Source organism: Thamnophis sirtalis, unplaced genomic scaffold (assembly GCF_051295495.1).
Source record: "Thamnophis sirtalis isolate CommonGarterSnake01/CBP01778 unplaced genomic scaffold, rThaSir2_p1.2 scaffold_4, whole genome shotgun sequence".
Lineage (NCBI taxonomy): Eukaryota > Metazoa > Chordata > Lepidosauria > Squamata > Natricidae > Thamnophis > Thamnophis sirtalis.
Window position 1 is genome coordinate 104859058 of NW_028261384.1, and position 26989 is coordinate 104886046.

At 41.2% G+C, this 26989-nt stretch overlaps 1 protein-coding gene across 2 annotated transcripts; it reads left to right on the forward strand.

Moving 5' to 3' along the window:
* Window positions 1-1384: 1384 nt before the first annotated feature.
* On the forward strand, window positions 1385-25777 carry LOC106547851 (paired box protein Pax-6-like). 2 transcript variants are annotated; one of them, XM_087713661.1, is made up of 9 exons: window positions 1385-1899; window positions 2259-2375; window positions 11195-11422; window positions 19807-19965; window positions 22068-22150; window positions 22263-22422; window positions 22750-22850; window positions 23013-23154; window positions 25186-25777. In XM_087713661.1, the coding sequence occupies exons 3-9, from the start codon at window positions 11308-11310 to the stop codon at window positions 25269-25271; spliced, it is 846 nt and encodes a 281-aa protein (XP_087569787.1). In that variant the 5' UTR covers window positions 1385-1899; window positions 2259-2375; window positions 11195-11307; the 3' UTR covers window positions 25272-25777. The 2 variants fall into 2 exon arrangements, with proteins under 2 accessions (XP_087569787.1, XP_087569788.1); XM_087713662.1 differs by having other exon boundaries at window positions 23016-23154.
* The last annotated feature ends 1212 nt before the right edge of the window (window positions 25778-26989 follow it).

Sequence of the window (26989 nt, forward strand, 5' to 3'; positions counted from 1 at the left end):
ATGGGAATTTCTGTTGCCTGTAGACTTTAACTACAGTTTTTGCAGACATTTATTGTCTGTTTGAGCTGAGTTTGATTTGTCTTCCCTTGCTTTCTTTCAATACACTCAACAGTCTACGGCTCCTACCTCCAGAACTGAAAAAATTAGAGGATCTCTAGATGGCAGCAGATATGCAGATAATTACAGTATATCTTTGCTGCTATCTAGTGATCAATTGATTATTATTTTTTTGCAACCCAGATCAAGGAGCTTTATATAGACCTTCCACGCAGGGCTAACGTCTCCCATGTGAATTTACAAGAACTAAAATGAACTAAATAAGGGCAAATAATAAGATGTTCTATTCACCTATTCAGCAACTTAATAAAAATCTGCATAGAAAGCTCCAGAGGATAAATGCATCATTATTTTGATATACCATCGGATAACAAGTTCAATAAATTAGGAGACTCTACTTGCTAGCTGTCCCCCTACTCCTTGTGTAAAAGCATCCCCCATCAGGCTAATTGCTTGTACTCTATTCACAACCTACTGTATTTCCCTCAGGCTGAGTTGCCCTATATCAAGTAGCTCCATTTTAATTGCTTCTGATCAAGGTCATCTCCTCATTGTTTACCCTAAATCACTTAGGCACCATGGTGCCCATTCTCAGCTTTATGGTGGGAGAGTGTGACTTGGAGAATGGAAATCCCAAAGGAGATACGATAAAAAACTGGTTTCATTTATGACATCTGAAAGGAAGACTGGGCAAGTATACATAACAGGCATTGGAAATCAATAATTTGAATTGTCTCTGTGGTGAGACTCCTGAATTTAGCTGGTCTGAGCAGAACTCAGAACAAAGATTCCTTTTTTAGATGATCTTGGAACCTTTGGAGCTCCTTTGATTAAAAGGAGAGAGACTTGATAATGCTTAAGGACAAGAGCTAAGGGCAAAGATGGGAAAGGCTGGAAGAAGATGGGAAGATGGGAAGGGCTAGAAAAAGCATACTGGTTTCTCTTTCTCTTCTGTCCCTGCAGTCATTTGTACAAGGTACATCTCATGCTTGTCTGTGGCATCTGTCCCATTTCCCCCCTCCCTTTCTTCACCATACCCTCTAGCCCTGACCAGCTCTGACAGGCTCCTTCTCTATGATTTCTGTAAGCAACAACACATGGCTGTATAACTGGGGACATTTCTCCCTGCTCTGCCCCCTCCCACCCTTGATCCATTGGAGGGAATTAAGTTCAAATCTGACACGACAACTTAGCACAAATGTCACAGCAGTATTGCATTCCCCCCCCAGCGCATCCCAGACTCCCCCACCCCCAATCTCAGTTTGCAGAAATGATATTTATTCTTGAACAACACCCGCCCCAAAGTCATTCATAGCACAGAGCAAGAGTGAGTGGGTATGAGCAGTAGGCACGCAAGGAGCAACAATTTTGGGGAGCCCATTTTGGGTGAGCACCAGAAAACAGTGGGTAAAACTTGAGGAGATGATAAGACCTCCAAAAAGCTTCTGCGAAAAAAGGATGTGTGTTTGAATGGGATTGTTGAATGAAAAGGTAAGATGCTAAAGAGTGAAAGTGTTAGTAGTATTGGATTGCGAAGGTAGCATGGGAGCAGGGATCTAAACTGGGCATCCCTGAGAGTATGTGCAAGAGAAGCCAGCTGCTCCTCAGGGCACAACACGGTGGGCATTGCCTAGAGAAAGGGAGGTTGGAAATTAGCTATCCAAAGAACGTTGGGAAAAGCACAGCGGTTTACAAACTGGGAAAAGGAAAAAAAGGAACTCCGAGGTAAGGCACATCAAAAAGTGCCACCAAGGAAGCAATATTAAAACTGGGCAGCAAGAAACTAAACAAAGATTTGAAAAAAGTTATGCAGCACAAGACTACCTGACTTCGAGTAAACTGGTAGGTACACAACCTGGGACTTAGAAAAACATAAGTGGAGAGATGGGTGTGGAACAATGCTGGGATTGGAAATCGATTGTTCTAGAACTGTATTTTGTGTATTTTATGCACAAAAAGTTTTGAATGAATGATTAGTTTACAAATGGTCTTGGATTTATATATGTTCTTCCTCCTCATTTTCCTTATTGACCCCTCCTCTACCCTCCCAATTTAGATTTTGGTTAATATATTCAGATATGTCAATCTTGACATATTCGTATAGGTATCATCACTTGCATTTGACACTGGATTCTTTGAGAATATTCTTTTTCTACTTCTCTTCCCTTCCCTGGGTAACATAATATTTTCAATCATTGCAGATGGATCAAACCTACTTCATACATAACTAATTTACCCAATTACTGGCTTAGCATCACTTTTAGTCAAATACTGTCCTTCTCTGTTCAGTTGCAAATTTCAGTATCAGAGGATTCCAGGTAATTATGATTGTAATAATTCTGCTAATATGTATGATATGTATGATATATGAAACAATGCAAGGAGAAGGAAGACAGCAAAGAAACAGAATGGAATGAGGTTTTTTTTTTAGTTCTTAAGAGACAAACGCATCATCAGATTTTGTAAAATTTGAGTATGCCTCAGTTGTATATATGCCCACATATAGACTACTAGATTATGGAGTGAGATGTGGCTTCAATTAAAATAATTGATTGTGGAGAACAGAATTTACCCCAGCCAGTGAAAAGAAAGAAGAAGAAAAAAGAAAATTTCCATTTATGAAAAATTTGTTCAGGGGAAATATTACTATCCATATGTTCTTTAGAACAAGTACATATGTGTGAGTTTAAATGTTATATAACCTCAAATACCACAGTTTGTTAAAAAATGGTTATAGTATGATTTCTAAATCGTTACTTCTGCTCCTTTGCTGCTTTTCTTTTCAACTCATAAGTTATGATTTCCAAATGCCAAATTTACTCCTCCCAAATGCGAAAGGTTCCTCATTCCTGAGTTCCTGGGCAAAAACAGAGAAGGCAGCCATTTTGGGTTGAGGTATTTATTGGCTTAAGAGTAATAAGGCATCTTCTCTCTCTGGTATTCAGTCTTGTACTTGATTTAGTTTATTGTGTATGTGGGATGGCTGAATTCGAAACGAATTATGGGGCTATCAGGTTGAAGAAAGCATGAAAACATGGAGTTTTATGGTCTTCATATGAAGTGTGACTGCTGAGATTTGTGGAGGAGGGAAGATTCCTAGTGGTGGCAGATTGAAAGAATAACCTTCAAAAGATTTGTTTTAAACATTGTCATGATTGGAATATGATGTGCAATGGGCCTTTTCAGTATGATTTTATCTATTTTCTCTAATTTGATGTCCTCTAAAAGGGTTAAACTACAAAATGCATAATTTCCTGCCTACATATCAACACCAACTGTACCTCTGAAAAAAGCCCTATTAGGGGGTTTATACATTCTTATAGGAAAAGATGCATGATACACATCCAAAAATGTGGCTTAGTTTATACACTGCATTGACATGTTTCAGGGTAATGTTGATTGGGTGTGTAAATAATAATATTATACATTTATCATAAAGAGAGAGATGCAGTGGTGGTACATGTACATTGCGCTTGTAAGTAATGGTATTGTACATTTATGAGAGAAGGAGTGAGTGAGTTGTTCCATATATGTTTATATAACATCTGGTACTGTTAGTGATGGGTGCTATGGAGATAAACATAAATATTTTAGTATCCATTATATTGTATTATATAATATGTAGTATAAAAGACAATATTTCTGAATGCAGTTTTTTAAATCTATCAGTCAGATGGTTTATCCATTCTAATGAGTTCATTCAGAAATACGTTTGATTCAGACTCTCTTTGAAAGTGCTTCAGCATCACAATATACTCAGACTTTTTAATGCCTCAATGAGAGCTTTGCTTGCACGCAAGGTCCTCAAATATGTAAAAATAATTAGTTTTGTGTCCTTTTTGTGCGCTGAAGGGGGGCCAAAGAAAGGTCAGGAGGCTTTCTATGCACATCAAGTCTGCTCATATATAGACCCTTCTTTTAAGTACATGGACAATGGACAGAGGAGATAGGAAAAGGGTAATTTCAAAATTTGTCTGAAAGTCTATGATAGAAATCTATTTTTAAATTTAAACAGGTTGGCCTATTTGGGTAGGAAACTGGCTGAGAAGCCCATCTCTTCTGGAAATGCTTGGATACTGGGCCTGGCATGGATCTAAAGCTGAATAGGCCCTGGCCTCAGGTGTCAAAGTTTAGAAAACATCAATTATTTCCCAAATCATCTTAAAAGTGCATATCTTTGCTTTAAACAATGTGGCCTAGGGTATTACATATCTTGGAAACATAGCAAATTAAAACAAATATGGCAACAATAAGTATTTCTGGAGGAATATTTGTTTTTCCTTTCCCTCCTGTCCATCCCATGTACAAATACTACACAAAACAGCAGAACTACAAAACTTATGAATACTATACATTGTACTGTAAGACTATTGGGTATTCATGTTTTCTCTCCGCTAACATTTCCCAACCTGTGTCCCTCAGATACATTGCTTTTCCCAGCTAAAATTATTTGGTTATGCAATTTATTTGTGTATTTATTTGTATTTATTATTATTTTTAAATAACACAGGTAGCCAACATACATAATATTCATTCCTCTTATTTCCCCTTCAACAACTACCCTGTGAGACAGTTTGGACTAAGAGTGAGTGGGTGGCCCAAAATCACCCAGCCACTTTTCATGCCTAAAGTGGGATTAGAACTCACAGACTCGCTGGTTTCTAGCTTGGTGCTTTAATTCAAGCCCAGGTAGAGTGCCCTGATTTGGAAAGATTAATTGATTAGACTTTTTAATATGTGCTTATGGGTGAAGCAATATTCTCATCCTCCCATTATTGGAGGCAGCAGCAAATTTTGTCGAAGAAATTAAGTAATCTTGTTAGGGTACAGTCAGACAGCCAGTTTAACATGCTATCTTACAGTCCTTGAAACAGAACTAAATGACTGCTGGTACAATTTGCTCTGCCCCAACAATACGTCTCTATTCTCATTTAAGTCTGGTGAGGGTGCTGTCTTGGCTAGTTAAATCTTCCTTGGAAGTGACATATAGATAGTCCTTCATTTAATGACCATTCAAATTTACGATGCACTGGGAAAAGTGACTTACGACCGTTTTCACACAACCGTTGCAGCATCCCCATGGTCACATGATCAAAAGTAGGAAGTTTGGCAACTGGCATGCATTTATGACAGTTGCAGTGTCCTGGGGTCATGTGATCACCTTTTGCAACCTGCTGACAAGCAAAGTCAATGGGGAAGCCAGATTCACTTAAATAACCGTATAACTAATTTAACAACTGCAGCAATTCACCTAATAACTCTGGCAGGAAGGATAATAAAATGGGGAAAATTCACTTAATAACTGTCTTGCTTAGTAACGGAATTTTTGGACTCAATTGTAAGTCAAGGACTACCTGTAGGGCTGAGTTCATATTGTGGAGAATTTATCTTTCAGAATGGAGTTGGTTTTGCTTCCCTTGAAGAAGGAAATGGTGAATTCCCTTCTGAAGAATTCCCTTCACTGCCATTGCTAGCAATCCTGAACAATTTCTGCCCAGTATTCAACCTTTCTTGTTAATAAAGATTGTTGTAAAGGTGGTGGTATTGAAATTTCTGTGGGCCCTGAAGGAAATGAAGTAGGTGGATCTTTTTAATTGGGTTTCAGTCTGCAACATAATATAGAGGCTGACAGATTACACTTGTTGATGACCTCTGATGGAATGGGGTAGGGATGGTATGACCATTCTGGTTCTCCTTGACCTTTCAGTAGTTTTTGATACCATCAGCCATGATATCATCTCAACTGACTGTGGGAATTGGAAATGAGAGGCAGAGTGTTTCAGTGGTTCTCCTCATTTTTTCTGTCACCAGTGCCCATTGATGTTGGCAGGAGACAAGTTGATTTATAAGTCACTGCATGGATTGACATTCTCACCCCTCCCGTTTAACAACTACATGAAATAATTGGGTGAGGTTGTTGGCACACTCATGTAACATCAGTAGAGGTCAAGTGACGCTGCCAGTGCTTTTTCTAGTGGTTGAGTAACAGCAACAAGCTTAAGCTCAGCCCTGACAAAATTGAGGCACTATGTCTTCATAGTTTTTCTAGGGCCATGAATTTTATGTCTTTAATTCTGATGAGGCAGCTCTTTTCCAGGCAGACCTCATACACAGTCTGAGAGTTCTCAAATTTCTGTTCAGAGAGCAGGGGGCAGCATTAGTCAGTAGGGCCTTTGCTCAGACTTATCTATAGTACTGCACTAACCACGCAGTCTCTTGACTGCAAGTCATTTCTTAATAATCTTTTGTGTGGTGTTCTGCAATTAGGTCAACAACTACAGATAGTCCTTGACTTAGAACCAGAATTGGGAACAAAATTTCCATTGCTAAACAAGGTGGTTGTTAAGCGAGTTCAGCTTAATTTTATAACCCTTTTTATAACCCTTTTTTGGTCCAGAATGTGAGGAATTATAGGCATATGTTGGTAGACCCATTTAACATCTCTGCTACACAAACTGCACAGGTGACTAATGGTTGCCCTTATGAATGCAATTCAACTCTAGCCATCATCAATGAAGATGTTTACTTTTGTTTGTTTGTTTATTAAATATATATAGCTACCCATCGAGTGTCAAGTAATTTCATGACATAGGGTTGACAAAAGCGGTATAATGAAAATATGCCCTTGAAGGATCATTAGCAAGGCATCTTCAAGTTACAGCTAAAGGGAATTGTGGATGGGCTTTTAGTCCAGCATTTGCTCAAAAAGCAAAATAGGATAGCAAAAGACTATTTCCTGATTTACACTCAGGTTCTGTTGTTCAGTATCATTAGCTCCTCTGAATCCTGGGGGTATCATACAATCTTCACAACTAATTGCTTCATTCATTAGACATGAATTTGCTAATCTGGTTTTCAAGACACCTAATTTATTGGCCAGCAGAACTGGGGTCTTCAAATCTATATGCTGAGCTTTTCTTAGTTCAGGGAGGGAAGGAAGTATCTGGCAGCTGGTGGTATATATAGATAGGCAATAACTGAGGCATTTTGACAGTTAGTGAAATGGTTTAAACCAAGTGTGTCAAACTTGATTTCATTGAGGGCCACATCAGAGTTGTGCTTGACCTCAGGAAGCCAGGGTGGGCATAGACAGCTTGATGTTACTTATGTAACAAGGACTGGTGCGAGTGCTGTGCCAGGGAAAATGGGCTCCCAATCTCTGTTTTTGGCGGGGATGGCCTCCTGCAACCCTCTGCAAGCAAAAACTCCTGCATGTGGTCCTCCAAAGCTCTGTTTTTGCTGGCAGAGGGTTGCAGGAGGCCATCCCAGCCAAAAACAGAGATTGGGAGCCCATTTTCCCTAGCAGAGGTACTGCGTGCCAGTCCTTCGCTGTTTTCAGGGTGGCTCTGCAGACCAGATCCAAGCACCCCAAGGGCTGGATCTGGCCCACAGGCCTTGAATTTGACATCCCTGGTTTAAATTAACATCAGCTGAATAGATCTGGCAAAAAATATTTGGTTTGAAAGATTAATGGTGTTTAACTACAAACTAAGTTGCTAGGTATATGTGATGGTATTCTAAAATATTGTGACATAACAGTGGTTAGATGCAGACCACATGGACAGAAAGTGAAATCATTAATGTAAGAATTTTATTATCTGGGGAGGGAGATCCAGAGCTTGGAAGTCTCACTTCTGTATATTAGACTTCTTATGTAGTCCCCTAAAGCAGAATATCATTTGGTAGGTTTACGAAGTGGTTACTTAAACTATACCAAGCAGTTATGGTTTCTGGGAGAACAATTTTAATGAAGCAGTTAATTAGTGGTTCATTTGGCAAACCACAATTAAGTAAGACATAGCTTCAAATGATGTTTGAATATATGCAACTTATTCTTTGGAATGATGTTTTGCAAGGCTGCTGGTGTTTACAAGGCTAAGCATAAAAAACCTGGACTCCAAAATCTGGTTACTCACTAGGTGGCAGAAAAGTGATTCAGAAATTGCTAACCTTCTTATTGCTTGCATCTAATGGTCATACAGTTTTTTCGCAGTCCATATGTATGCCAATAAGAGGAGGACATTGTTTGATACCAAAGACATTTTAATAGCAGTTTTTGTAATTAATTAAAGATTTTACATGATTTTTGTAATTATGCAGTATAATGAAATTTGAATTACTTGTCATGGTGCTGCAAAATTTATGTTTTCCATTTTAAAAATTTTGTTTGAGATATTTGGAAGTAGAGCGTATTTTATAATAGGACTAAGACTGTGGTTTTTCATTTTCTTATGAGGCTAGTGAGCACACTGTTATGCTAAAATTGAAGGTCCCATATTCATGTATGTTCCTCTTTTTGTTAATCTGATTTCTTTTGCCCTTTTTTAAAAAAAGATGTGGTTTAAATTATTTGCATATCCACTCGACAGGGATGCTATTTCTCTGCTTTGCTGAATTGCTTTGTCACAACTGCATGCTGCAAAATTCCAATATATTTCTTATAACTTAAAATGCCTTTGATTTCTAGTTACTAACTTACAATATTATTCAAGAAGCTGTAGTTGGGTTTCCATTTTTTTAAAGTTAAGAGCAACTAAAAGGAGAGTTCTTACTGATTAAGAGCACGGATCTTCAGATGGTTCTCATCTACTTTTTTTCCAGCTGAGCAAAAGAATGTGAAACAAAAACTTGAACACATTTTCCCAATTGTCATCTTAATAAAGTGCTGCATGCTGCCCCAAATCAATCTCTTGTGAGATGGGTGGCTATACAAATATAATAAATAAATAAAAAATACTGGAGGAGAAATTACATCTGACAATATACTAAGGGCCTAAAAATCTGCTGCCGGTCAATATTTTATTCATTAAATTTATATGCTGAATTGCAAGAGGCAACTTCCAATGAGTAGTTTTAGTAGAGTCTCCTAGTGCTAATCATTCATTGCTTTTCCGCTGTCAACAGAATCAAAATTAATTTTCACTATTATCAGGTTTATAATGCATTTGATTTATTTTTATCCCATTCTACTCTATCTATGCCAATTAGTTTGTAGCATAATTAGTGGTTGGAGGATGAAGGAAGATCCATTCGACTCATCTTTGGTGTAATTTTTGCTATTGCACAACATGAAAACTGTTCCCTTCCCAGGAAGTTACCGTAGTTTCAGGAAATTATTGTTGCTCCCTGGAAAATTGGAATCCCCCACCCCCACCCCAAGAGCTTATTTTAATAAGCCTATTCATTTGCTTTCTTAATTAACACATTTAACTTCACATTGAGATTGTCCTCAGGCAGTGAAGATAGATTCACTCCAAGTATCCAGAGGTTTCCCTTCTGGAAAGGTATGTAAAGGTGGCATTGTCAAATGTAGCATTGCCTTAGAACACCGATTCGTTGTTCTGTTGTCACATTAGGTCAAACTAGTTTCTCATCTGCTTGTGGTTTAAGACTATAAATTAAGAAATAATTTTTAAAATGTTATCGCACTGGGAGTACTAAGTTTTTAAAAATCACGACAGGGTGCTGCAATACAGTGGAGTTTTTAAAGATTGTTACAGATATTATTATTCAATGCCTAAGTAGGTAAACGTGGATGCCCAGGAGAAATTAATAGGATCTCAGAATATCTACGTGAAAGAGGTGGGTTCCTACCGGTTCAGACCAGTTCTGCTGAGAAGGTAGTAACACGGCCAGCTATGCCCCCAACCAATTCTATCGGCAGCACCATAGGTAGTGCCATCTTGTTTTTTGTTTCTGTGCAAGGGTAGCCCCCATCAAGCACAATGTGTGTCCCTGAGTGAACCGGCAGTAGCAGAAGCCGGAACCCATCCCTGCTATGCGATATATATTTGCCTCCTGCATTCATGATTAGCAAAAGTTTCACTAATATGCAGTTTGATTCCATTTGCTCTTTCTTATCCACCAATTTTATCCAGCCATGTATGCTTGGACCATCAGTTTCCTTTCTTTCTGAAGTTTCCCGCCCCACACTCTAAATGTGCAGAGAGCTTGGGATACTGGGAGGGGAGAACTAAGTGTTAACTCTGTGTGTGTGTGTGTGTGTGTGTGTGTGTGCGCGCGCGCGTGCACGTTTATGCATGAGTGTGTGTGTATGTGCACCTGTGCCTGTGTGCGCTTTGACTAACACTCAGAATTGCCAAAGGCAAGAATATTGGCCCATTCACAGCATAGTGTAGGGTGGGGTGGGAGTTGCCAGGATGAAGGACCAAGCATCCACACTCCCCACACATGTACCAAACTACAGCTGTTACCTGGGCTTCAAGATTCCCCAAATAGGTTTTCATGGGTTGAGGAAACTATGGGCCCCTGGGGAGCTGTAAAATTCTGTTTGTGGGAGGCCACAAACATACCAACTAGACATCCTAAGGCAACCTGGACTTTATTTTTCCTTGAAGACATTTCCCTTCTCATTCGTGAAATTTCTTCAGTTTTGACTGAAGGATGAGAAGGGAAAGGAAAAATAAAGTCCAGCTGTCTTTTGAAAAAGCATCTTCGGAACAACCATGACCTGGATGACAGAGAATCTCCACAGACATACCAATTAGAATAAATAGTAGCCATGTATAAAGGGAGTATAGGGAAATGAATAGTAAATATATAATTTGCAGATAATAATTCAATATTTTTCTAATTCTTCTGATTGTGGACAAAAGAGGATTTATATGTTACTGTTTTACTCTATGATCTTTAGACTGAAATCCAGAAAGGGTATCCATTATTTTTAAGAAACTGCAGAAGCTGTTTAGATAAACTTAATCTATCAGTTCATATTGGTCTGATTTCTGCCATTCTTTTCTAACATGTTTCTCCTGTTAGAAGTCATGTAATTTACACAATACTGTAAGGTCTTATTAAACTGAGATAGTCTAATTTACCAATGCAGGACCTTTATACTTAAATGGTGCTTTAGGTCTTCAGAGTAATCCTAACTTGCTCACAGAGTTATAGGGGAACATGAAGGAGGACTATAAAAATAGTAATTGTGACCAAATATGCATTGTGTGATAAAAACATGGCTCCTCTGGAGTTTGAAAATAAAACTGTCCTTCCTTCCTTCCTTCCTTCCTTCCTTCCTTCCTTCCTTCCTTCCTTCCTTCCTTCCTTCCTTCCTTCCTTCCTCCCTCCCTCCCTCCCTCCCTCCCTCCCTCCTTCCTTCCTTCCTTTCTTCTTACAGGTTTATCCAAGGCAGGCTGGGCAACTGCAGCTTGCAACCCTCCAGGTGGGGGGGGGGGCTTCTATTGACTCCACCAGCCTTCTTCCTGCCCCTCTGATCTTCAGCCCCATTCCATGGGGGTGGATGGCATGTATGAGAAGAGCAGAATGCTGAATATACAAAACAGCACATGGAGTAGTCGTCAGGAGTGGTACCAAGACAGTTTGGTGACAGGACAACTCAACCCTGGTATGAAATCCTCCTGTATATATGTTTATATGTGCAAAGGCAAACATAATCAGGATATGTTTTGTCTTTTCCCTTGAGTTTTTTATAAGTTAGGTAGTTCAATGTGTCTAGCTCTGAGATTGGGAAAGCAGGGAGGAAGCAAAGCAGAAGGGTTTTTTTTTTCTATTGCCCCAACCTGTTTTTTCTGGGTTATGTCTTCTTTTAGCTTCTAAATAGACAATTCTATGCTTCATTAAAGGTAGGAGATATTAAATATAGCCTATCCCGCCAGGAAGTCTTCTGGTCTTCTAGAATTTTCTGAAAATTTCTTCATTAATCATACTCTACAGCAAAGATCAAGAGTGGGCATGATCACCTCACAGCCTTCTACAACTAAATCAAGTTACTTTTTTCAACCCCAGCACCACTACATCAGGACACAAAAATGCCTTGGTACAGACTATTGCTAACTCACGACTCAGGCCAGCAGGAGTCTATTTTGAGTCACAATTTCAATTGCCCACAATGCCCTAATGGAAAGTCAATTAAAGGCATTGTAGAAATGATTTTTTTCTCTTCCCCCGTTTTTTAAATGATCCTGTAATCCCTTGAATCAGATTGGAGCTGAGTGTTTACTGGCCAGATGCCCTTCTTGTCACCAGTGCGGAGTTTGCAGCAGATATTATCTCTTTGTGCCCAAAGAGAGAAATATCTCCACTACCTAGGATCTAACTCACAGCCTCCTGATTGTGAGCCGTGAGCACCACCTCTGGGCCACCACACAACTCTCATTGTAGAAATGTAAATGGTAGCTTGCATTGCCGTCTGATGCTGCTGCCAACTTCCTCTTGATCAAGTAAGCTTTAAAGAGAATTTGTCCAGACCACCAAATCATCTCAAATATCAGTGCTGGAAATTCCCTTGGTTTTCTTCTCCCACCTGCCAAAAAATAATAATAATCTGGGATTCCCAGAACCTTCTCTTTGCCAGGTAAATCTTTTTTTCCACTCAGCATCACAGACACATCTGTCAATTGACTGTTTCATCAACAAAGGAAAGAACTTGTGAGAAAACTTGGTTCACGTTTTGGGCAAACTCCCTAAAAGGAGGGTTTGATGGAGCAAATGAAATAAGAAGTACTTTGAATTCCCAAGCATGTGATTTGCAGAGTCTGTCCTTGGATGCCTTGGAGGCTCTGAAAATGGGGCTGGAGATGGCTGTAGTGGTATTAGGACATATGTGGCTTCTCACGGTTCTAAACGAAGCTTACTGGGAGGGGGGGTACTTTATGCCCTGCTTGACTGACATGTGAAATAACCAATGAGATTGGCCAGATATTTGAAAGTAGCATAGCTTTTGTACCTGCCAAAATTGAAGATCTTCATGTCTTGGCATCATTTCCTCTGTGCTCTTGAGCATACAACCACACCACAATATTTAGAGGTTATCACAAATTAAAAGCAAATATTAATGCTAAAATGGAACTTCAAAGGTGATGTGTCATTGAATTCTCGTTTCTGAAGGCGTTCAGGAAGGATAAAAATGGAGAATGGATGTTTTCAGGGCTGGCTTATGGATTTCCTGGAGCACCCATGAATTAGGACTGATTTTATTTTCTTATATTGCAAACCTTAAATAATTACTTCAAATTACTTTCAATTAGAATAATGTAGGCTAATTATCTAATGGATGAGGTAACCTAATATGTATCTCACCTATCTGCCCATTTATTATTTCGTTCTTAAGAAATCCTCAGAGCTTGCTTTGCTTTTCCCTCTTGAGCATTTATTTCCAGATAACTTTAGACTTTAGATGGAACACTAGATTTTCTCATCCTCCTTCAACATTTTTTTTTGTGAGCCTTGGTTACTGACTTCAAAACCAAAGTTAATGGCATTAGCACATACCGTAAGATAAGAAGGTAGTGGGATCCTTCTACATAAGATAATATGCCTATTAGAACTGAGCCTTGTGCTCCCTTGCAATATATAGACAAGATTATCCATGGGAGGAGTCAGAATCTTCAAGATGGCAATCGTGATCATGCCACTGAGGTTCTGTCCCTTTTTTCACATGTAAAATGGGTGGGGCTTTCATCATAAGAGCCCAGGTGGCGCAGTAGTCAGAGTGCAGTACTGCAGGCTACTTCTGTTGAATGCAGCCTGCCTGCAATTTAGCAGTTCGAATCTCACCAGGCTCAAGGTTGACTCAGCCTTCCATCCTTCCAAAGTTGATAAAGTGAGGACCCATATTGTTGGGGGGGAACAATGCTGACTCTGTAAACTGCTTAGAGAGGGAAGTAAAGCACTGTAAAGCGGCATATAAGTGCTCTTGCTATCATGTGGTTATGGTGTCTTGACATTTTAAATCCATTCCCTCTTATAGATTTTAGATTTAGATTTAGATTTATTTATTTATAGGCCGCCCTTTTCCCTGAGGGGACTCAGGGCGGCTTACAATCAAAAAAGGAAGGGGAGTGTAGGACAATACCAAAAAGAAATGTGCACAAAGTAAATTAGACAATAAAACTCAACATTCACTCAGCATTCGGGAGGGGCGAAAATAAGATTATCCCCAGGCCTGACGGGCTAGCCAGTTCTTGAGGGCTGTGCGGAAGGCCTGGACGGTGGTGAGGGTACGAATCTCCACGGGGAGATTGTTCCATAGTGTCGGAGCCGCAACAGAGAAGGCTCTCCTCCGAGTAGTCGCCAGTCGGCACTGACTGGCAGATGGAATACGGAGGAGGCCAACTCTATGCGATCTGATGGGACGCAGGGAGGTAATTGGCAGAAGGCGGTCTCTCAAATAGCCAGATCCACTACCATGGAGCGCTTTATAGGTGGTGAGTAGGACCTTGAAGTGCACCCGGAGATCAACAGGTAGCCAGTGCAGCTCACGGAGGATCGGTGTTATGTGGGCGAACCGTGGTGCGCCCACGATCACTCGCGCGGCCGCATTCTGGACTAGCTGAAGTCTTCGGATGCTCTTCAAGGGCAGCCCCATGTAGAGCACATTACAGTATTCCAGCCTAGAGATCACAAGGGCTCGAGTGACTGTTGTGAGGGCCTCCCGATTCAGGTAGGGCCGCAACTGGCGCACCAGGCGAACCTGGGCAAATGCCCCCCTGGTCACAGCTGAGAGATGGTGGTCAAAAGTTAGCTGTGAATCCAGGAGGACTCCCAAGTTGCGGGCCCTTTCTGCGGGCCCTAGTCATTCCAATAGAGACAGTTCTTTGCATTCCACTTATTCATAGTCTCCAGAGAGATTCAAAAAGACGTTTTTGTGTTCTGAAAAAGACTTACCTATCTTTATGAAATATAAAATAAATATTTTATATGTGCTCAATAAATATTTACTTATTTACTGAGCACACTTATACAGCCATCCAACCCTCCCATGGTGACTCTGGGTAGCTTACAACAATAAAATTCTGCAATATAAAAACCCATAATCATCCCCCCCAATAATAATATCTTGTGTAATCTGTAGGGAAAGTGGTAGGCAGAATGTGGGATTGCTTTAAGGTAAGCATGGACCTTGGCGTTAGACTCTTCTTGCTGATATTCCAAAATCTTTCCACTTCAATAAGTTTCTCCTGTTGTTCATGACCCCATGGTGAGACATTTCATACATGGTACTGCCACCCCACCTCAAACCACAATAACCCTTGTTGCTTACTGCTAACAGGCGGCTGAGTCACATGGCATTGCTTTTCCTCAACTAGCGACATTCAACAGCTGAACTGAATATCTAATAAAATTAATAAAAAGCTGTAGTGCTGTACTACATTGGGCTTTCTGCCCATTCACCAGGGACTTTCCCCACAGCTGAGCTGACATCTTCTCTATCCTCCATGACACAGCAAAAATAATAAAAATGAAAAAAAATAAATCCAGCACGAACTTTGGTGTCCCCCTGCCAACCCTTATCCTGCTTCTCTCACCTCCAGACATTACCAGTTACCTAATATCCCTCCAAGATAGTTGATGACAAAAAGCCTAACATACCTGAGTGTCCCTGTGTCCTAAAAAGCTAGACTAGTCAATTACCTTAAAAACATGCCTGGTGATTGCCTGTATTGTGTGATCTGGCCTGGAGGCGCATGGACAGTCCAGCCCACCTGGAACCCGGGGTAAATGTCCTTATGGATGGGGTCTAATTCCAGATGTTTTGTCCAACCTGGAGCATTCGGACAGCCTGCAACAAAAGTCCTAGAACCAGCTTGCGGATCCAGAGAATAATTACTCAGGACGCTTGGAAACTGACAAGTTTGGGGAGACTGTGCTAGATGCCATATATGTGCACATCCTCTTCTAATGTTCTTGATCCCATTTATGTGACCCACTTCCACAGAGAGACTGTTGTGGTTACCAAAGTGTAAAAGCAGGAGGTCCTCTTTCTGCCCAACTTCTCCATTTGTGGTGATTTCAGACACAGTTCAAGACCTTTTCTCTCCCCCACCCCCAACCATTTCCCTTCTCTCCTCCATCTCACCACCCTAGCCCTCCTGCCCCATTTCCCCTTTGGGTGTATGCAAGCGTGTTTCCTCCCTTTGCATTTTGCAAAGATATCTCAGCAAAAAATAGAACTGAGGGGGATATGGGAGAATGGGGAGGGCGGGGGGGCGGAAGAGAGGCAGACTGGTTGAAGTGACATGGGCGGTAAGGACAGACCCTGACAGGCCTATATCTGGGCCAGGGCCGAGCAGAAATGTTCTTCACCAACGAGGCATTTTGGATATCTTTGCTGCAGGGACTGCAAACAGTTAGAAGAATCAGGGGGGAGGGAGAAGGCTGTGTCATCTCACATTAAGGCTCCCCAGCTGATGCAGTGGCTTTGCGTTGCCTGCGGAGATCTGAGTGCTTGGTTTCGCAGAAGCACGGAAAGGTCATTGCTCAGGATAGAGCTCCCCTTGGATGAAAGGTTAAGCTCTTGTGGGTTCCCCAAACCCTCAGTTGCCACCCATCCATTATCCCTTTCTCATGGGCTCCAAGGCCTCAAGCAGCTGTCACCAGTTTCCCTGCAGCCCCTATTTTGAGCCAACCAGGAAGAAAACTTCCTGTCTCAGAGAGATCAAGATTCCCACAATACACACTATATACACAAAACCTACATGCTATCCTGGAAATGGAGTCTTCTCCCATTTGCCCCCCCACCCCCACCACCACATTTCCGCCAGAGAGACTGAGATTGTTTTTATGTCTTCCCATTTGTTGTCCCTTGAGTCAGTATGCATGCATTATATTTTATGTGCCATGTGTCAGGGATGGTTCTGCCCCACCTTAATGAATTAAAACTAGATAGAAGAATCTATCTCTACTGTGAGTGTGCAGTCATGGATTAACAATTTCTTAACACACATTATTCAGTGACTCTTTATAAACTATTAATACACAGTTGTCTCACCACAGAGTCAGACAGGAAGAAGAAAAGGCTCGGGGTGGGGGAAGCTAAGAAGCCAGAGGAGAATGTCTATTTTCCATCAGGGGACGAAGCAAGATACCCACATGACACCACTTGAAGTTCAGAGACCCCCCCCCCATGCCAGATTTGTGGGCACAATTTATTGGAAGAGGAAGTTCCAGAATTCTGATTATTAAAATTGGCTAGAAAGAAGGCTATAGCTATAGCACAGAATTGCAGTGCATACATTTCGAAGTCAGGGATTATCTTTACAGGCAATGTAAGGTGGTAATATTTTGGCTTGATTTTCTTTTGTTTTGTTTTGTTACCTTTCTGTATAAAAGAGATTAACTCTTTGAGGAAGGAAGGACGGCCTATGTATTCTGATGGTTTGGAAATCGGCTGGTAGGCTCCCTATCTGTGTGAGAACCAGCTGAATGACATCTTTGTACAGAATGACATCATCACCCAGCAAAATTCACCCTCATTTGAATGTGCACGTAACATTGTATGTACATGCCAAAGGATTAGGGCTTGTGCTGCAGGGCTATTTTTGTCAGCTGGTTAGCTTCTTTAAATGTGCTCCAAATAAAAATGCCCATCTTCTTTCTGTGAGCCTGATCTTTCTAATTACGGGCAAAGGACAGGAACAGTGGTTCTCTAAAGCAGCACTGAGTGGCTTTCTCAAGCCACTATATTAATTCCCCATAATGCTGTGAAACTCCCTCACACTCAAAGAAGCTAACGGCTATAACTATTGATTCTGACTGCAAAGCAGAACATTGTGGGAAATTGAAATGGAGGCCTGATACTTGTGGCTTAGACCACGGAAAGAATTCGTGGAAAGCTGAACAATCTTGAATGTATATGTTTCTCTTAAGAATTCCAACAGACCATTCTTTTACATTTCAAATACACCAAGCAGGATGTCTACGCTCCCCTCCCCCCAAGGCTTTGCATTCTGCACTAAAATCTCACGGTCTGTGGAGACCGTGAGCAAAATTATGCCGATTTCTTTCATGTCTGAGTTGATGAGTTAGATAAGTTGAGCAGGATATTTCTCAACTGAACCCTAATCTTACAGAGGAAAGGGGAGCATGGGAAAGAGAAGTAGTGGCTGGAAACGGTTTGAAGGAATTCCTAATCTTGCAGCACCTTGTGGCTACATTTTCCTTTTTACCTTTTACAAACAAGACACTTTCTCACAGATATTGTACAAACTGGTCAGTGCATGAAGCTTTGCCCAACAGTGGTCAACGGTGCCCCAACTCAACATTGGAACAAGTTGCTATGCAGGAGAGAGGAGCAACCTGGAATAGGAGAAAATGGTAAAGAACGTAAACTATCTTCTCATCAGCACAATTTTTCAAGATAGTTAGTGTGGCCCTGAGTCCATTTATTTCCATCTCAGCTGCAATTCAGCAGCAAACTCACTGAATCCAAATCTCCAGCAAAACTCTGGAGTCCTTGGGCAAGCAGTCTAAGCAGTCTCTACACATTGTCTATAATTGATGCCAAACAATACAGACCCACAATTGGGGTAGGGGCTAGTTTGCTGCTGATTTTCTTCCTCTCTACTTGGTCAGCAGAAGGAAGCACTGCGTGGCTCCTGTGGCATTTTATAGATAGTCCTCGACTTACGATTGGTCACTTAGTGACAGTTTAAAGTTCCGATGCCAACCCCATGATCATATTTTGGGCACTCAGCAACCAATCCACATTTATGGCTGTTTGCGGTATCTAGCAGTCATGTGATCGTGATTGTCAATCTTTTTTTTGCCAAAAATCAGCATTTACTCCAGTTTGCAGCAAAAATGCTCCATGGTGAACAATGGATTCACTTAACAACTATGGTGATCACTTAATAATTGCTGCCAAAAAAGATCATAAAATTACATCCAGTTACATGATGACCTACTTTATGACTGTTGTGATTTACAATCATTATGGTCGTAAGTAGAGAACTACCTGTAAAGACTAGTGCTGGTGATAACCACCATACATCAGTTTCTGAAGGGCTTGGAGAAACAGATTGGTACAGTGGTTAGGCAAAAAAGTCAACTACTGTAAGTTATTTTATACCTCTCATTTTCAGCCCAATCTGTCTCATTGTGGAGCAAATAAAAAGAGAGCCATTACTACTTCACCTTGAATCGTAGAAATAAAGGCTACCTATAAAGCTAATAAATAAGAAAAAAATAGCAGTGTTGAAATGATGTCTCTGCTTCCATCTCTGCTCCTAAACCATTTGAGAATTTATGGTCATACAGGAGGATTACAACTCCCATATCCCAGAGTCAACATGGGGCTGTGCTCTACATGGGGCTGCCCTTGAAGAGTGTTCAAAGACTTCAGTTAGTCCAGAACGCAGCTGCGCGAGTGATTGTGGGTGCACCCAGGTACACCCACGTCACACCTATCCTCCGCGAGCTGCACTGGCTACCCATTAGTCTCCGGACCCGCTTCAAGGTGCTAGTCGTCACCTATAAAGCCCTACATGGCATCAGACCTGGGTACCTGAGAGACCGCCTCCTGCTGATTACCTCCCATAGACCGATTAGATCTCACAGGTTAGGTCTCCTCCGGATTCCATCTGCCAGGCAATGTCGGCTGGCGACTCCCCGGGGGAGAGCCTTCTCTGTTGCAGCTCCAGCCCTTTGGAACGACCTCCCCGTGGAGATCCGGACCCTTACTACCCTCCCGGCCTTCTGCAAAGCCACCAAGTCCTGGCTGCTCCAGCAGGCCGGGGGGCTTGTGAAATATCCAGCCCCACGGAAACTGTGAATGTTCTGTATTTTAAAGTGTTGTTTTGTTTATTTATCCCCTTCCCTTGTTTATTGTAAGCCGCCCGGAGTCCTTCGGGAGTGGGCGGCATACAAGACCAATAAACTCAAACTCAAACTCAAGGTATTTGTCACTGTCAAGCATTTCTGAAGAGCATCAGTTTGGGGAAGAGTGTTATTAACTCTGTGCTGCTCATTGTTCTCCATCCTACTCCTCAGACAGCTGTCAGCAGCTAGAAAGTAGCTTGGATTCTGAGCACCCCCAAGGTGGTGGCAGCCAAGACCTAGATGACTCTCAAATCCATTTGCAGCTGAAGCGCAAATTGCAGAGAAACAGAACTTCTTTCACACAAGAGCAAATAGAGGCATTGGAGAAAGGTAAGGCAAAGAGGAAGCAGGGAATGCTCTCTGGTGAAATTGGAATCCATTGGGTGGAATTTCCTTTATGGGTAATTTGAACAGGAAGTTGTGAGACAAGTATGGGGAATGTCAATGTTTTTATAACCAGCACGTAGATGCACCCTGTTACGTTAATCTAAGCCAGTGTTTCTCAACCTTGGCTACTTGAAGATGTCTGGACTTCAACTCCCAGAATTCCCCAGCCAGGCGAATGCTGGCTGGGGAATTCTGGGAGTTGAAGTCCAGACATCTTCAAGTTGCCAAGGTTGAGAAACACTGATCTAAGCAATTGCAGTAAGGGGCTGATTCAAACAAACACATAAAACTTTGCCAGCATGTGGCCTTTAATAAAAGGTGTGTGAAGAGGTCAGTAGTTAGTTAGTCTTTCCAGGAACTTGTTGTTACCCTAATCACAGATGTAGACAACCCATCAGTGGGTTGCACTGTGGTTAGAGTGCAGTACTGCAGGCTACTTCAGCTGATCACTAGTTGCAGTTCAGCAGTTCAAATCTCACCAGCTCATGGTTGACTCAGCCTTCCATCCTTCCAAGGTGGGTAAAATGAGGACCCAGATTGTTGGGGGCAATACACTGACTCTGTAAAAAAAATGCTTAGAGAGGGCTGTAAAAATACTATGAAGCGTTATATAAGTCTAAGTGATATGGCTATTGCTATCAGGCCCAGACACACAGCTCAAGAAAGCCAGTTGTATAGTTGCCCTATTTTTGAAGCCACCTGACAGATGAAGACTGAAAATGATGTTTCTCAATCTTGAGAACTTTAAGATGTTTGGACATCAACTCCCAGAATTCTCCAGTCAGATGGGAATGCTCCCCATGCTGACTGAGGAATTCTGGGAAACAGTTTAAAATTCCCAAGGTGGAGAAACATTGCCTGAATATTTCTGAAACAGGAAATATCCTTTTATTGCATCAGATTATCACTCCATCTAAACTAGAATTACGGCTGGCAGTGACCCCCCAAGGCTCACATAGGAATTTTTCCAGTTCTAACCTAGAAATATCAGGAAATAAATTTGAGGACTTTGCATGCTGACTACACAGAACCAAAGGCATTAGAAATCCTTTCAGTGGGATGGCAATCATGCTATACAGAAATCATAAATAGTATTGCAACCTATGTACAAAACTGCATTTTTGCCACAGATTATAAGACATGCCATTTTTAAATCGTACACTGTAATAGAAGAAGTGGAGTACACTGGATTATGCATAATGATTTCACTGACTCCCTATAACTTCTTTTTTAGAATATTGCTGTGTAATAACTGTGAGAGGTATAATTTATTTTTCCCTAACCCAGACATTAAGGTGGTCCAGAGTTGGAAATACCATTTCAAAGTCAGAATGGGGACGGGAAAGACATACATGGCCATCTGGTGGCCATATCTGGTATTGCACAAACGAAGCTTTTTTTTTTTGTTTTTTGTGTCATCAACATCGTAAGACCTGCCATTTTTAAATCATGCATTATACAAAAATGCATATTTGTACCAAAAACATAGAATACATTATATCCATGTTTCACCAACCGGGCCACTTGAAAATGTGTAAGCTTCAACTCATAGAATTTCTTCAAAGTGGCCCAGTTGAAGTCCACACATCTTAAGCTGCCCCAATTTGAAAAAACACTGCAATGATTTTTAAGACTGTAATGTTTCCAAAAGATATGGCTCGTAATACTAAAAAGAAAGAAGATGACTGATGTGAACAGTAAATGGATAGCACTGGACATAACATTTGCAGTATTGCTCAATTCCTATGGAAGTCTGACACTGGAGTAACCAGATAATAATCTAATATTGAAGGAGGATTATCTTTTTTAAATACATATTCTTCTGCTGATCACTAAAGGAGAACTAGAGGGAGAGAAGGATCACATATGAAAGAACTGTTCTTTTGAATCTAAACTTCAATGTAACAAGGGGAACTATCAATGTACCTTTAATGTGATATGTACAGCATGAGTGCTTGAAAATATATTTTGTTAAGAACTGTAAGTGTTGGTAAAGAGGAGGCTGTGTCTTTAATATCTTTACATGTTGCAACTTAAATCTTCAGAATTTGAGCGTACTCACTACCCTGATGTCTTTGCCCGTGAACGCTTGGCAGCAAAAATCGATCTTCCCGAAGCCCGGATCCAGGTAAATGAGATGACCTTGTAGCCATTTAACAAGAAACAAAAAGGCAGGGACTTTCTACCATTATACTCCTTGTTCTCTTGGGCAACAGAGTTCCTCTTTTTAATTTTTCCAGGTCTGGTTCTCCAACCGTCGAGCTAAATGGCGTCGGGAAGAGAAACTGCGGAACCAGAGGCGCCAAGCAGGTGGCACTGGGGGGCACCTGATCATAAACAGCACTTTTGGCACTGTAGGCAGTGCTGTCTACCAGTCACTCCCTCAGCCTATAGGGTCAGGTGAGGGCCCTGTCCCCAAACAAACTCATTCATTCCCCACCTACTCCTGGGACCTTCCCATGCAGCGTAATTCATCAAGGTACCATGTACTCTTTGGAAACGTGGGTGCCATGAGACATTTTTAGATTCTGGATTTAAAAGATCACCTGTTTGGACAGGAATGCCTGTTATTTATTCGTTGCAGAAATTGATGAGACAGCTGAGATGTTTTTAAGAACACACTTCCTCATTCTACTGAATGCTTCTTGGACTATTTTTTAATTTGCTTCCTAGAGAGTACCGCTCTTCTCTATCACAAACCTCTTTTTCCTCTTTTTTTTTTTTCAGGTGCTATGCTGGGCCATACAGAAAGTGTCCTCAGCAACAACTATGGTTCCCTCCCACCTTTAGCTCCCTTCTCTATGGCCAACAACAGCCTCCCTATTCAGGTGAGCTTAAAAGGAACAACAGAAGTCTTGAATGGTGCCAAGCGGTGTGTGTGTGTGTGTGTGTGTGTGTGTGTGTGTGTGTGCAAAAAACCAATACTGATACACTAGCAATATTAATATCCTTTTTTCTTTCTCTGTTGCATATTCTCTGGTACTCATTAGCAGGCAGTGCCCCCTGTTGCCAGCCAGACATCGTCTTATTCCTGCATGCTCCCTGGCAGTCCATCAGTGCGAAGTTATGATTCATACACACCCTCCCAGCTCTCCTCTCATAATCTGAACTCCAGCAGTGGGACTTCTACTGGTAATGTAGCAGACACAAGGGGAAGTGGGATTGGGATAGGGTGAGATGGAAGCAGAGCACTTGGGATGGGGGAAAACAGAACTGATATCAGGAAAACTTGGCAGGAGGAAGGAGACAATCATAATTGTGGGAGTCCTAGCGGACAACCATTTAAATATGAGCCAGCAGTGTGCTGCAGCTGCCAAAAAAGCCAACACAGTTCTAGGCTGCATAAACAGAGGGATAGAATCAAGATCACATGAAGTGTTAATACCACTTTATAATGCCTTGGTAAGGTCACACTTGGAACACGGCATCCAGTTTTGGTCGCCACAATGTAAAAATATATGGAGATTCTAGAAAGAGTGCAGAGAAGAGCAACAAAGATGATTAGGGGACTGGAGGCCAAAACATATGAAGAATGGTTGCAGGAACTGGGTATGTCTAGTTTAATGAAAAGAAGGACTAGGGGAGACATGACAGTAGTGTTCCAATATCTCAGGGGTTGCCACAAAGAAGAGGGAGTCAAGCTATTCTCAAAGCACTTGAGGGTAGAACAAGAAGCAATGGGTGGAAACTAATCAAGGAGAGAAGCAACCTAGAACTGAGGAGAAATTTCCTGACAGTTAGAACAATTGATCAGTGGAACAGCTTGCCTCCAGAAGTTGTGAATGCCCCAACACTGGAAGTCTTTAAGAAGATACTGGATAACCATTTGTTTGAAGTGGTATGGAGTTTCCTGCCTAAGCAGGGAGTTGGACTAGAAGACCCCCAAGGTCCCTTCCAACTGTTATTCTGTTATAATGACCATGGCAAATACAAGTGAAGAACATGGGGATTAATTCTTACACTCTAGTTGGGAGAAGATGTCCACTTGTGTGGATTTCTTTTAATATTTTTGAAAACAAAATTGAAGATGCTTCTTTCTAGCCTCATGGTCATGGAAAAATAATTGGATGTGTTAGTTTCATTTTTCTTTCATTAAAGGCAATATTTACTCATCAAGCACCATTTTAACTACCATATTGGGTGTCAGAGTCTTCCTTTACAGATACCATAAGGCCATTTTCAGCCTCAAGAAAGACAATAAAGAAAAGAAGTGAACAAGCTATGCCAAAGTCTGCCAAAGAAATTGAACAAAGAAAGAAATTATGTTTACAAACAGATTTGCTAGTACTTCATCCCAACAGGCATTGCCCTTTTCATTATTGTTTTCAACTCATTACTAAATTGTACTAGTAATAGTATATAGCATCTTTAGGGGACAGTGGAAAGGGAAGAAAACTAAGTGGGGGAGCCTTGGTGCCTCTGAGCTTGGTTGTTTTCTTGCAGATGTTTCATTATCCAAACTTGGTAACATCACCAGTGCTAATAAAGAATGGGCTTTGCTCTCTTTTTATATTTATATTTATTTTATATAGGCAGCCCTGTCAGTGTTGATGGAAATGGCCTTGATAGTTCTTTGGTTGGGCTGTTTTACTGTTAGCTTGTTTGGCAGTTCCTTGTTGAGGATATTGTTTGCTTCTTGGTGGTTGGTCTAATGTTAATCTTGATGTTATTTTATGCTCCTCTGGGTGTTGAAAGCTAAGTGGAAATCCTGCTTCTATGCTTGTATCCATGTATAGGGATCAAAGCAAGAGTATTTCTGTTTTGCACCTCCTATTTTATGCAAACAGTCTACCGTTCTCTTAAATTGTTCTTAAGAATGCAACTGTAGTAACCACAAGGAACACACATTATTTCAGGGGCCCAGGAATATCTCTGGGGCTCCTGCCATGTCTCTAGACTTTAAAGAAGCAATCTTTTTGTTGCCTTTTCTAAAAAAATTTCAAGGAATCTGAAATAGCCTTAGCAGTCTGGGCCCAGGGAACATTATTGCAACAGGATTGTTCAACTTGTTTCAGTTCTTGTCCCCAACTTCCTACAATTTGCTGTGTTTCCTACAGTTGCTGAGCTGAAAATCCTGGGTTCAGAATTTTGCACTCTGTAACCGATCTGGTAGGATTCTCCCTCCCCCCACAACCTCCTCTGACGCTTTCTCTCTCTTTCTAGGGTTGATTTCTCCAGGAGTGTCAGTTCCTGTACAAGTCCCAGGTGGGGATTCTGATCTTGCCCAGTATTGGCCACGACTGCAATGAGCACAAAAGTGGTGGAGGAAATAAAGCAAACAAGCAAAAAGGAAGGAAGGTTAATGGAGAGAAAAGGGCTTTTCCTCTGCAGGGGGAAATACAGGAATGGTGAAAAACTTTTGCGGGGGGATGGCACACAGGGAGAGCTTCCCTGCCCTTCCCTCTTTGTGTCTTTAAGTTAGGCAACCTCATCCGTCTTGGTTCTAAGGCAGGTTTTTTTTTCAATTTTGGTAACTTTAAGAGTTGTGGACTTCAACTCACAGAATTGCCCAGCCAGCATGGGGAATTCTGGGAGTTGAGATCTACACCTCTTGAAGTTGCCAAGTTCAAATAACGCTGCTCTAAAGCTTCTCTTCAACTTTGTGTGTGCATCTACAGCCGCTCTATGCCCAGTTGCCATTCTGCCCCATGAGCCTCCTCTTCTTGTTTGGCTCCAGAGATATCTGCAAGGCCTGGTCAAAAAAGTCAAGATGGAGGCCAAGCTTCAATCAGTGCTGCATACTCCATCTTGACTTTTTTTTTTTTAACCAGACCTTGCAGACGGCCTGTTTGCCTCCCAGCGAGAACAGTGCGAATCACAACAAAAAACAGGTCTGGAAAGAAATGGAACATCTTTGTGGGGAATCCAGCATAAAGGATTTTGGGAGGACGGGAGCAAAGAGAACTAGTGCCCCTTGCAGGAATAGCTGCAAATGGCAGGAAATGAATAATGAATAAAAGAAAGTAAGTCCAATATAAAAAAAAGTTGGAACCTTGGACAGAAATGCTTAGTAAAAGCTTGAAAAAGTGGCAAAGATATTCATTCATTCATTTACTTCCTTACTATTTATTTATTTGACTTCTGATTCCTACCTTTCAATGGGAATCACAGGATGCAATGGGAAGCACAAGAATGTTCATGGGAGGAAAAATATATACCCAATCCTCTTTTGACCTATTGCAAAAGAGTGCAGGAAACCATAGAATTCCTATTTTGGGCAAGTTTTGCAAAGGGTTGTGAGGACGAAAAACCCTCCTGTAGTATTGTGGGAAAATTAGGTGGTGCATACTAGTTTACTTCATTGATGTGTGATATCCAGTGTTTTGGATTTTTTTTTCAAAATTGCCCTTTAACCTATGCCTCATAACTTAGTTTCTGCTATCTCCTCAGCCCCACATATTTTCTTTCCTGCATGCAATTCATTTAGCAGAATTTTACATGGATCCCAGAGCTTGGGATATTTGCCCTCCCTCTCTAACTACTTACACAAACACACATACTACTTGTAAGTTCACACTGTTTCATGTGTGTTAATAAAGGACCTGTGTACATAATACTCCATATGTGTGTGTGTGTTGTATGTGCACATGTATGCATGCACATGTGAACAATACAGTCACATCACCCAGTTCTAAGCAATATGGTCTAATTCCAGAACTGGGGTAGTGAGGTAGAATGGGAAAGATAAGAGGCTAGGCAGAGGGAGAGAGGATGTATTATTACAATGCAAAGATGCAATACACATCAACTTTTCTGCAAGTGCATTCCGTTTGATATTTAGCTTTGGATGTTGTGGAGGAGATTTTAGAACCTGTCTGTTATAAAATAGTGTTAAAGCTGCCTCTTGCTCTCTCAGCTTTTTCCAGTGTCTCATGTATCAGTTTATCAAGAATGCTTTCTACTGTATTGCCCTACCTTTTGTTCAGCAAACATGTCCCACCTTGGTCTCTCTTGCTTTTAGTAAGGC